Source organism: Pundamilia nyererei, unplaced genomic scaffold, assembly GCF_000239375.1.
Source record: "Pundamilia nyererei isolate P.nyererei 1_Seehausen unplaced genomic scaffold, PunNye1.0 scaffold00148, whole genome shotgun sequence".
NCBI lineage: Eukaryota > Metazoa > Chordata > Actinopteri > Cichliformes > Cichlidae > Pundamilia > Pundamilia nyererei.
In genome coordinates this window covers 1202846-1212875 of record NW_005187549.1, presented here as the reverse complement: position 1 = coordinate 1212875, position 10030 = coordinate 1202846, and the positions used below count along the sequence as shown (strand labels likewise).

General features: G+C 44.0%; 1 protein-coding gene across 1 annotated transcript in view; it reads left to right on the top strand.

The window, feature by feature from the left end:
• The first annotated feature begins 1383 nt into the window (after window positions 1–1383).
• ints3 (integrator complex subunit 3) overlaps window positions 1384–10030 on the top strand; it is a 15938-nt gene continuing 7291 nt past the window's right edge. Inside the window, exons 1-13 of the mRNA XM_005744699.1 lie at window positions 1384–1801; window positions 2359–2442; window positions 6293–6376; window positions 6453–6566; window positions 6831–6915; window positions 7004–7070; window positions 7182–7323; window positions 7410–7637; window positions 9025–9216; window positions 9302–9389; window positions 9495–9574; window positions 9695–9786; window positions 9871–9977. Coding sequence (XP_005744756.1) covers window positions 1718–1801; window positions 2359–2442; window positions 6293–6376; window positions 6453–6566; window positions 6831–6915; window positions 7004–7070; window positions 7182–7323; window positions 7410–7637; window positions 9025–9216; window positions 9302–9389; window positions 9495–9574; window positions 9695–9786; window positions 9871–9977 — 1447 coding nt within the window. The 5' untranslated portion in view covers window positions 1384–1717. The remainder of the gene's footprint in view (window positions 1802–2358; window positions 2443–6292; window positions 6377–6452; window positions 6567–6830; window positions 6916–7003; window positions 7071–7181; window positions 7324–7409; window positions 7638–9024; window positions 9217–9301; window positions 9390–9494; window positions 9575–9694; window positions 9787–9870; window positions 9978–10030) is intronic.

Sequence of the window (10030 nt, the reverse complement as noted above, 5' to 3'; positions counted from 1 at the left end):
CACACACACACACACACACACACACACACACACACACACACACACAAGCATAAATAAAGACTGGGGCAGTTTCTCAGCGCGAGTCTCAGTTCGGGAGGCTGCCCTTGCTAGCAAGAAGTTCTGTGTGTTTCTCTTCTCTGATTCTCTACTGAAGAAGTGTTTTAGAGTATACCTCTTAACACAGATAGTTCTATCATTTTTCATGTCAGTAACATGTATTCAAGTCCACATCAATTAACATGAATTTGTCTATGAAAACAATACAGTCCACTTTAGACAATCCAGCAGTTTTTCTAAACCTAAAGTATTTTGAAATCGACCACTGTTGTAACAAATCAGTTTATACACTTTCTTCCTTCCTAGATGTTCTGGGATCAGCTGTAAGTGCTGTTATTACAAAATGGAAGCATTTAGGAACCACAGCAACTCAGCCATGAAGTGTCAGACCATGTAAAGTTACATAGTGGGTCACTGGGTGGTGAGGTTTAAGTGACCAAGTTTAAGTCACCAACACTCTGCCGACTCAGTAGCTCCAAATCTCCTCTGTTATTAACATCTGCTCAAAAATGGCACCAGGAGCTTCATGGCCAAGTAGACCCTGGAAGTGGAATGTGCAGGTGGTCCAGTTCTTTCTCCTAGAGTGTGCAGATTGATTTTTTTGTTTTTTGTTTTTACTTTACTTTATATTGCCCTGTTTTGTCCATAATAAAACTAATAGATATGTGCTTTATTTTAAAGCACACATAGTTCCAAAATAGCCCACTGCAGAGTAGTCAAATGTGGTTAAAAATCTGGATTATTCTTCTTCCCACTGTTCTCTTTGCTGGTCTCCACAGTGAATCATCATCTCCATTTCCTCCTATCCCACTATCCTCCTCAGTTGTACCAACAGACAACAATGGATGATAAATATGAACAAATTTTCTGTCTCTGACTTTTTGGACCAACAACAACTATTTCTATCTTTTCTCTGCTTGGTTCTAAAAGGTTTTGAGACATTTAGGAATCAATGTCATCCATGCAGCTCATTTGTTTGGCTGTCTTTTTGTCAGTGCCAATGTCTCCAAACCTTCCATCACAGCAGGTCTCACTACCATCTTTTAAACATTCCATTTCACATTCCTCTTTTTGAGTTTATGTTGTTACTGGTTTTTACTTGTTAGACGTTGACATTTGGGATGAAGAAAACCAGTTTTTTTTTTAATTATTATTTTGTACATACTTCAAAAGTATCTCAAAAGGTGGTATAACAGCAGTCTAAGTGCAGTAAGCAGACAAGTACTGCGTACTTTACAGTTCTTCAATATTTGCTCTACAACACTATAAACACGCTGAAGCCCTTTCCATGCTGTTGGCCTTCAGTATAGGCGATCGAGGATTGGCTCCAGGTTCTCGCTCCTATTATTGGTCCACGCTCACTTCAGTCTGTGGTGTAAGTGAAGTGATTGGTCGGCGGCGTGTGCGGTCCCGCCTCTTCCCCCTGCTGGCTCAGTGCGGACGTCCGTTATGTTACAGTGTCGGACAGAGTGGGACTCACGGTCCGAACTGACCCCGAAAAAGTTCTGAAAACACACATTAAAGGTCCGAAGCGGCTCACCGCAAGGCACCGACCCTAAATCCTCCGTTATACTGACACAGACACCCATCACGCCCCCCAGCACAGGTAGTCCCAGTCCGTCTCAACTCCGCGGGGCCCGGCGAGGCGCAGTGGGAGCAGATGGAGCCTGCACCGGCGAAAGCGAAGCCGCAGGGCCGGCTCCTGGTGTCCACCCCACTGGACGCCAAAGACGAGCTGGAGGAGGTAGGTTGACGCTGTTTAGCTGATCTCAAGGCAGACTAAACCAGGACAGAGCGGGCTTATGGGCAGACAGCGCAGCCTTGGTATAAAGACTCCGCGGTACCATTTTATTAGACGGTTAGCACGGCTAGCAGCAGGCTCATAGCGTTAGCTCAGCAGAAGGGTACGTTGCGGGACTCGGAACTGCTACCGGAGGTGTGGAATTTGTGTCTCTGCTGTCGTGGTCGTTCACGGTGTGAGGGACTGCGGACCGAACCGCGGGGCTCATTAAAACCAAATCAGTTAGCTTAGCATGCTAACTCTACGTAAACATACGAACATATGAAAAGTGACATGCGCAGTGTCTCACTTGTCAGACGCTAACTGTGAGTGCTGTTTGATAAAGTTCAGTTTTTCTGTGGGGCGCCGTCAGCTGATCGACTAGTTGATGCTATTTTTTTTAATCTTTACTATTTTCTGTTTGTGTTTCTCGTATTTGCATTGATTCTTGTTGTGCTTGTGTTGTCGGTGTGTTTAGTGTTTGTTGTCTTGTTTACACTGATTGCTGTGTTTGCTTGCAGAGATTGGAGCGCTGTGTTGGAATCGTCCAGGCACTGACCAATGGACTGTCAGAGAGGGAGGCCAATGACGCACTCACGGCCAACGTAAGAAACATCAGTACTACTACTGCTGATACTACTAATGACTTCCACCCATGTGAAGAAACGGAGTAGCATTTGGAGCTAACATAAACACATTTTGTGCATTCAGCCTTCCTGGGGCACAGTCTGAGCTGCAGGAGCTTTACATGCAGGCTGCATTTGGCAGGTTTGTAAGGTACAACTCAGCAGGTGTAATTTATAAACTTACTTTCCAGGAAAGAATCTAAATCACGCTTTAAAGCCAAATAAAAGAGAGCTAAATAAAAGAATCAGTGAAAACATGGCACATCCACCTCATTTTTAACTCAGACTCTGAACATAACCTGATCTCCACCAGGTGATGTGTTGAGCATCAGTTACCATGGTGATTTAGTGTTTCATGACACAGAAAACTCTGACTTTAGCCTCTCAGCTCACTAATGCCTTTATCTTCACAATTCGTAGCACACCTCTCCGTACTATTACATTTAATACTCACACATAGTACTGCAATCACCAAATTAAACGACTATGCTTGTATTTAGGCATGATGTGTTTGTAGGCGAAACCTAACAATACTGCAGTATCTGAAAACCCAGAGTTTTTACTAAAGAATGACTGAAGACTCTTATTAGGGTTATGTGCAGGATATGTAATCTGTGGATTAGTTTTGTTATGATGTGCCGCTGATGTGGGCTGTGATCCGAAAATATGACGTCTACAGATTGCATGTCAACAACTGGCCAGTCAGTGGTGTCAATCAGTGAGTCAAGAGTAGGGATGGGTACCGGTATCTTCTGACATAAACGGTAGTAACCAGACCGAAAAGCAGCGCACATTTCGGTGCTTTTTTTTCCTGAGATGTCATACACTTTGGATTCTAGCCAATCATTTTACCTTTGCAAGGATAGTAGGTACGTACGTTCTTTTAGAGCAGAGCTACAGATTAAAAATGCCCAAGGCGAAGCGATTAAAAGTCTGGCTGTACTTCACATCAAAAGATGCAAACTCAGCAGCCTGCAACAAGTGCTTTAAGGTGATACTGTGCAAAGGAGGTAACACCTCGAATTTGATGAAACACCTGGCGACGCATAGCGTTTTTTAAAAGCCGAGAAATGCACCGTATTTGATAGCTTGCTGCAAGATCTCACACCGAGCGCATCTACTGCGGGTGTGGTGCCTGTTATCGACCCGGAGTTATCAACATCCCCCAAGAACTCAAAGAGGAGAGTCCTGGCCCTGCCAGTGTAGCATAAATGATGATGAATGATGATGGCAGCAGCAGCCGTTCTTCTCTGCACCTTGAGTAGGCTAACCACGTTATTAAATTAATGCATGTAAGGTAAACTAGCAAACACCGTTGTAGTTACCGGCACCGGCACTGTTTCAAAAGTACCGGGTTGGCACCGGTATCAGATAAAACTTAAACGATACCCATTTAAGTTTTGGGTGGCTGTAGCTCAGGTGGCAGAGCAGGTCAGCCACTAATCAGAAGGTCGGTGGTTCGATCCCAGGCTCCCTCCTGGCTGCCAAATATCCTTGGGCAAGATACTAACCCCATGTTTGCCTACTGGTGGAGGTCAGAGGGCCCGGTGGCGCCAGTGTCCGGCAGCCTTGCCTCTGTCAGTGCGCCCCAGGACAGCTGTGGCTACAATGTAGCTTGCCATTGCCAGTGTGTGACTGTGTGTGTGAATGGGTGGATGACTGAATGTAGTGTGAAGCGCTTTGGGGTCCTTAGGGACTAGAAAAGCGCTATACAAATGCAGGCCTTTTACCATTTTTACCATCCCTCGTCAAGAGAGAGATTTCTCAATAATCGAAAGTGTCATTTTTGAAACTGATTCTTGGCTTGTTTTTCGAGTTTTCTTTGGCTCATCATTATATCGTATCAGATTTAAAATATTGTTGCTCACCTTTAAAATTATAAATAATTTAGCCCCTAGCTATCTTGTCGATCTCCTTAGTCCATATGTCCCTGGGCGAGCCCTCAGGTCTTCAGCCCACTTACTCTTGGTTCAGCCTAGATCTAGACTTAAATCTAGGGGTGACCGTGCTTTTGCCCTTGTTGCACCTAACCTGTGGAACAACCTTCCCATCGCTATCCGTGCGTCAGACTCCATTCTATCTTTTAAATCTCATTTAAAAACTCACTTATTTAACCTAGCTTTTCCATCTAGTTAGTGTCCCTATTTTACATTTGGCTCCATTTTTATCTATGTACTTTATCTTTTAGTTATCTGTTCTTAGTAAGTTTGTTCTTATATTCCCTTTTATTCCTGTATAATTAGTGCCTTCAACCTGCTGACATATGTGGTACTTTGTTAATGGTCTTTTATTTAATCATGTCTTAATTTCCCTATTTCTTTTGTAAAGCACTTTGGTGTCTGCAGGTTTTTAAAATTTGCTATATAAATAAAGTTGTATTGTAAGTTGTAGCTCCTCTGTGAAGCTAAGTGTGATCAGTTCTGCAGCATCAGTGAGAATGTGAGGGAGTACAGCGCTGCACACTCCACACATTATCCTGCTGCTTCTATCAGCAGTCCACAAAGATTGTGTGGATGCTTCAGATCAACTGTTCCTCTCCTTCTTCAAACTTTTCTCTTCCATTGTTTTGGTACAGGTTCATCTTGGTTTAATTTTTTTTTTCCAGAACTGTGCTGGCTGTGTTTGATGCTATCTGGCAAAGACCACCAGTGGTTTACACCTTCTTGATTTTCAACAAGGTGCAAACCTTGTTTCCTGTTATTAAAGTGTTTCTTGATTGTCTCTTGAATGTGATGCTTGATGATGCTCCTGCCTTCTTAACACTATTCCTGACTTAGTTAGATGGTGGTTTTTCTGAACTGTGGAAATAATTCTGTCACCATGCTCTTTAATGTATCTGTGGTCTTGGTTTGTTGTTGCTGCTTGGTGCATTCAGTCTTTTCAAGAATGAACCAGATTGTTGGATACGTCTAAAGATTTAGCTCTCTCTGATAGGGCTGTTCGATATAACGATATATATCGGATGACTATATAAAAATGTCTATCGTTTCATTTTACGCTATCGTTTGTTTCGTGGTGTCGCAAAATAAACTGTTTACGGCAATATTTACGGCTGTGTAATAAATACTCACAAAGAAAACGGCGGCTGTTACAACTTATGTCTAAAAATGTATCGTTTCATGCATCGGTTAAAACACTCGACTCCAGGTACATGACGCGCAGCTGGAAACACTTCACGCAAGTTGAGCTGCCCGAGATTCACAGAATTTACAGAAAATGTTACATTTTTGTGATTTATATCGTTATCGGACGATAGATGTCTTAATATCGGGATATGAGATTTTGGTCATATCGCACAGCCGTACTCTCTGACTGGTTCATTTGGGTATTTCAGCCTAACAATGACCTCCTTCACTTACACTGACATCTCTTTGACCCTCATATAGAAAATTTCAGTGACTATAAAATACAAATACAATCCTTGGAATCGACTCCAGATCTATATTAACTTAATGAAATAACAAAAGAACAGGTCTCTCCATGAAATTGAAAATAGGGAACTGTGAATAAAAAATTCCTGGAATTCCTTATTGCAATATTTTTATTATACTCCTTTAACTAAAGCAGAGAGTTTGATTTGAAATTCAGTGTGGTAGTGTGCAGAGACTAAACTACAAAAATGTGTCCTTGTCCAAATACTTCTGAATGTCAGAGCTGGAAACATCTAATCTCTAGTCTCTCTAATGACTCCAATTCTGAATCACTTCATTCAGTCTACTCTGTGTTTAACAGCTGGAGCCAGACACCTTCCTGATTTTCTGAGACCTGAAAATGAAAAGACTATATTTTTGTAATTTGTGTCTAACTTCCTGTTTTACCTGTTCTGTAGGCATGTAAAGGTCAGCAACAGCATGAGGAGGTGTGTTTGGGTCTCTTCACACTGGTCCTCACAGAGCCGGCTCAGGCCCAGAGGGTGAGTTTCTGCAGCATTGTGGGTAATGTCTGATGCGACTCTGACATTACAATAACATCACTATGTGTGGTGACAGTGTTACAGAGACCTGGCACTGGTCAACAGAGATGGGATGAACGTTGTCCTGGTTAAAATCAACCAGATCTTGATGGAAAAGTTCCTGAAACTGCAAGACGTCCCCCGAACACAGGTAAACCAATACAGGTGGACACACACACACACACACACACACACACACACACACACACACAAAGATAACTGCACACAGTTATATACAAGTGTTTTGGGTAGCAGGGACCCGTGTTTATCATTGTGAAGGAACAGAGGCAGACCAGGTTAGGTCCTGAGAGGACAGGACAGCAGCGTCCCTCCTCAGGTCCTGGTCTTAAATGTGGGATCTCACCTGAACCTGACTGTGGTGGTTACTACTAATGAAGTGCTGGTGTGTGTGCAGCTAGTGTGGCTGGTCAGAGAGCTGGTGAAGAGTGGCGTGATGGGAGCTGATGGCGTCATCATGACACTGCTGAAACAGATTGCAGGTGAGACACTTGGATTTTTACCTGAGCTGAAACCACGAATCCTGTCACCACTCGCTCTGACTGTAATGTCACTGTTCTCTCTGCACAGGCGGAGACATCTCCACCAAAAACCTGTGGCTGGCTGAGAGTGTCCTGGACATCCTGCTCGAGCAGAAGTATGATTCACTGTTTTTTTCAGACTGTAGTATCAGCTGCTTTTTTCTGTCTCTGTTAGAGCCCAGAGTGGGTTTTTATAGTGCAGCAGCTGATTATTTGTGTCTCTCCAGAGAGTGGGTATTGAAGAGTGGGATGCTCATAGCGATGTCAGTCTACACTTACCTTCGCCTGATTGTGGACCACGGAGCTCCGAACTTGCTGCCTCTGCGCCAGAAAGAAGTGGACTTCTGCATCAGCATGCTGAGGGAGAAGGTAATAAGGAGAGGAAGGAAGTATGGTGTGGTCTGTTATGTATTTAACGCCTTCTCTTTACACTGATGACCTCTCTCTGTCTGTAGTTCATGGATTGTCTAATCATCGGCAGAGATCTGGTTCGTCTGCTGCAAAATGTTGCTCGGATCCCAGAGATGGAGCTGCTGTGGAGAGACCTGCTGCACAATCCTCAAGTCCTGAGCTCTCAGTTCACGGGTGTCCTCCAACTACTGACGGCTCGGACCTCCAGGAAGTTTCTGGCCTGTCGACTCACACCAGACATGGAGACCAAACTACTGTTCATGACCTCCAGGGTAAAGCCTCTTTTACCTCATAAATGTAATGATCTTTAAGAAGAGGGTACCACTCTGTATTTAATTATGTTAGAGTGGTTCTCCACATAACTAATTTCCAGAAGTTGATTCTGTTCATCTGGGCATAACGTTTTCAGTGGGAGAAATGCTTCTTCACTCATTCTCAAGTCTCACCTGACTGCAGGATTCCCCAACCTTATAAGTAGTACACAATGACTGAAACTATCACCACCAGATCTTTTAGTACCACAATATGGAATTCAAAATCTGAAAAGCTCAGTCTCGTTTTGGCTTTAAACTGGACAAGCACTGATCAGGTGACCTCAGAGGTGTAATAGTTATGTAATGATGTAGTAGTTCACAGACACGAGAGAGCTCTTAAGGAGACAGACCTTGGCTAAATTCTGGGTTCTGAACTGCATGTCATCTGGATTTCATCTACGTAACAATGCTTTAAGATGCCTTCAAAATCATTCAGATGTGTCCCTGTGTAAGCATATACAGGAAAAGCAACATGAGCCCTAAGATCAAACCTTGGGACACATCACAAGGTAAAGTGGGAAAATTAGGAAAATAAACTCCTGTGAGAGAGACAGAAAGAGAACAAACCCAGAACTGACTCAGAGATGTCCACCCACAATTGCAGGCTGTCACTCAGGATACCACAATCTACTGTGTCAAAGGGAGCTGAAAGATCCAACAGTGTTAGCCCCTTGCTGTGAGTGGGACCTGAACACATGCCGAGTTAAGTTAAGAGTCCATTACAGTCCGTTTAGCTGCAGGTTTATCTGTAGCATCTGTTTCTGTCAGAGACAAGAAAACCAAGTTTCTGGTCTGATTTGGATCATTCAAGATGAGATGGACCATGCATTTATCAGTGCTGTCCTGCGAGGAGCTGGAGGATCGTTTCACCTCCAGCACGGTGGCTGTCAGCACCTGACAGAGACAGCAGGTCCTGCAAAAGCATCCAGGGAGGAAAACATGTAGTATCCTGATGAATCAGGGAACACCATGCTGATCAAATAGCACTGGCAATTGCAACAAATCATCATCACCAATATCGCCTGGACTCCAGCCTTTTTCCCCCTCCTTCTTCTGCGTTCACAGGAGGTCAGCTAAAGGGCATATATAGGGCCCTGAGAGAGTGGCTCACCAGGTTACACAAAAGAAGAGCTGTGATATTTCTTAAAAGCTCAGATGTGTAGTAGAGCCTGACAGTCATACTCACCAGTGCAAAAGCCTCCAACAAAACAAATACAGCAGGTAAACAGGTCAGACAAAGGTGCCATTCGCACTCTCACCTCAACCACGTTATTAAATGCTGTGATTTGGGTGTTTCTCCACCTGTGACTCAGTTGATTTTGACTCTTTCTCCATCTCTGCTCAGGTGCGTTTTGGGCAGCAGAAACGGTACCAGGACTGGTTTCAGAGACAGTACCTGTCCACAGCAGAGAGCCAATCACTACGCTGTGATCTGATTCGCTACATCTGCGGGGTAGTACATCCATCCAATGAGGTCCTGAGCTCTGATATCCTGCCACGCTGGGCTATTATTGGCTGGCTGCTAACCACTTGCACGGTAAGGGGATCTGGTTTCAGGCTGTCAATCTGCAGGAATTGTTATAGGTCAATAACTAATAATCAATTGATTTGTGTGACTGCAGTCAAACGTGGCGGCCTCCAATGCTAAGCTGGCTCTCTTTTATGATTGGCTGTTCTTCAACCCTGAGAAGGACAGCATCATGAACATAGGTAACACAATTTAGGCTACACCAGAGTGGTGTTGGTCAGAGATGATGTCATCATGTTATTAGGTAGACAGGTAAAACAGCACTCATCTGTGATGATGTGTTTCAGAGCCAGCCATTCTGGTGATGCATCACTCCATGAAACCTCATCCTGCCATCACTGCAACGCTGTTGGACTTCATGTGCAGGGTAACACACACACACACACACACACACACACACACACACACACACACACACACACACACACACTTTGCCAGGTTTTAATTTCTCTCCTCTTATTGTTGGTCTGCTTTCTCCCCTCTTCAGATCATCCCTCATTTCTTCCCTCCTTTGGAGTCTCAGGTCCGTCAGGGTGTCTTCAACTCGCTAAACTTCATTATGGAAAAGAGGGTCCTGGCGTAAGAGGCATCAATATTTATTGATCATTGACCACTCTATCACAGGGATCATTTTTGATTATTGGTTATTGATCTCTCTTTCAGTCACCTCGCTCCACTGTTTGATAACCCAAAGCTGGACCGAGAGCTCCGGTCAATGCTCAGAGAAAGATTCCCCGAGTTCTGCAGCCCACCATCACCTCCTACTGAAGGTAACACACACACACACACACACACACACACACACACACACACACACACACAC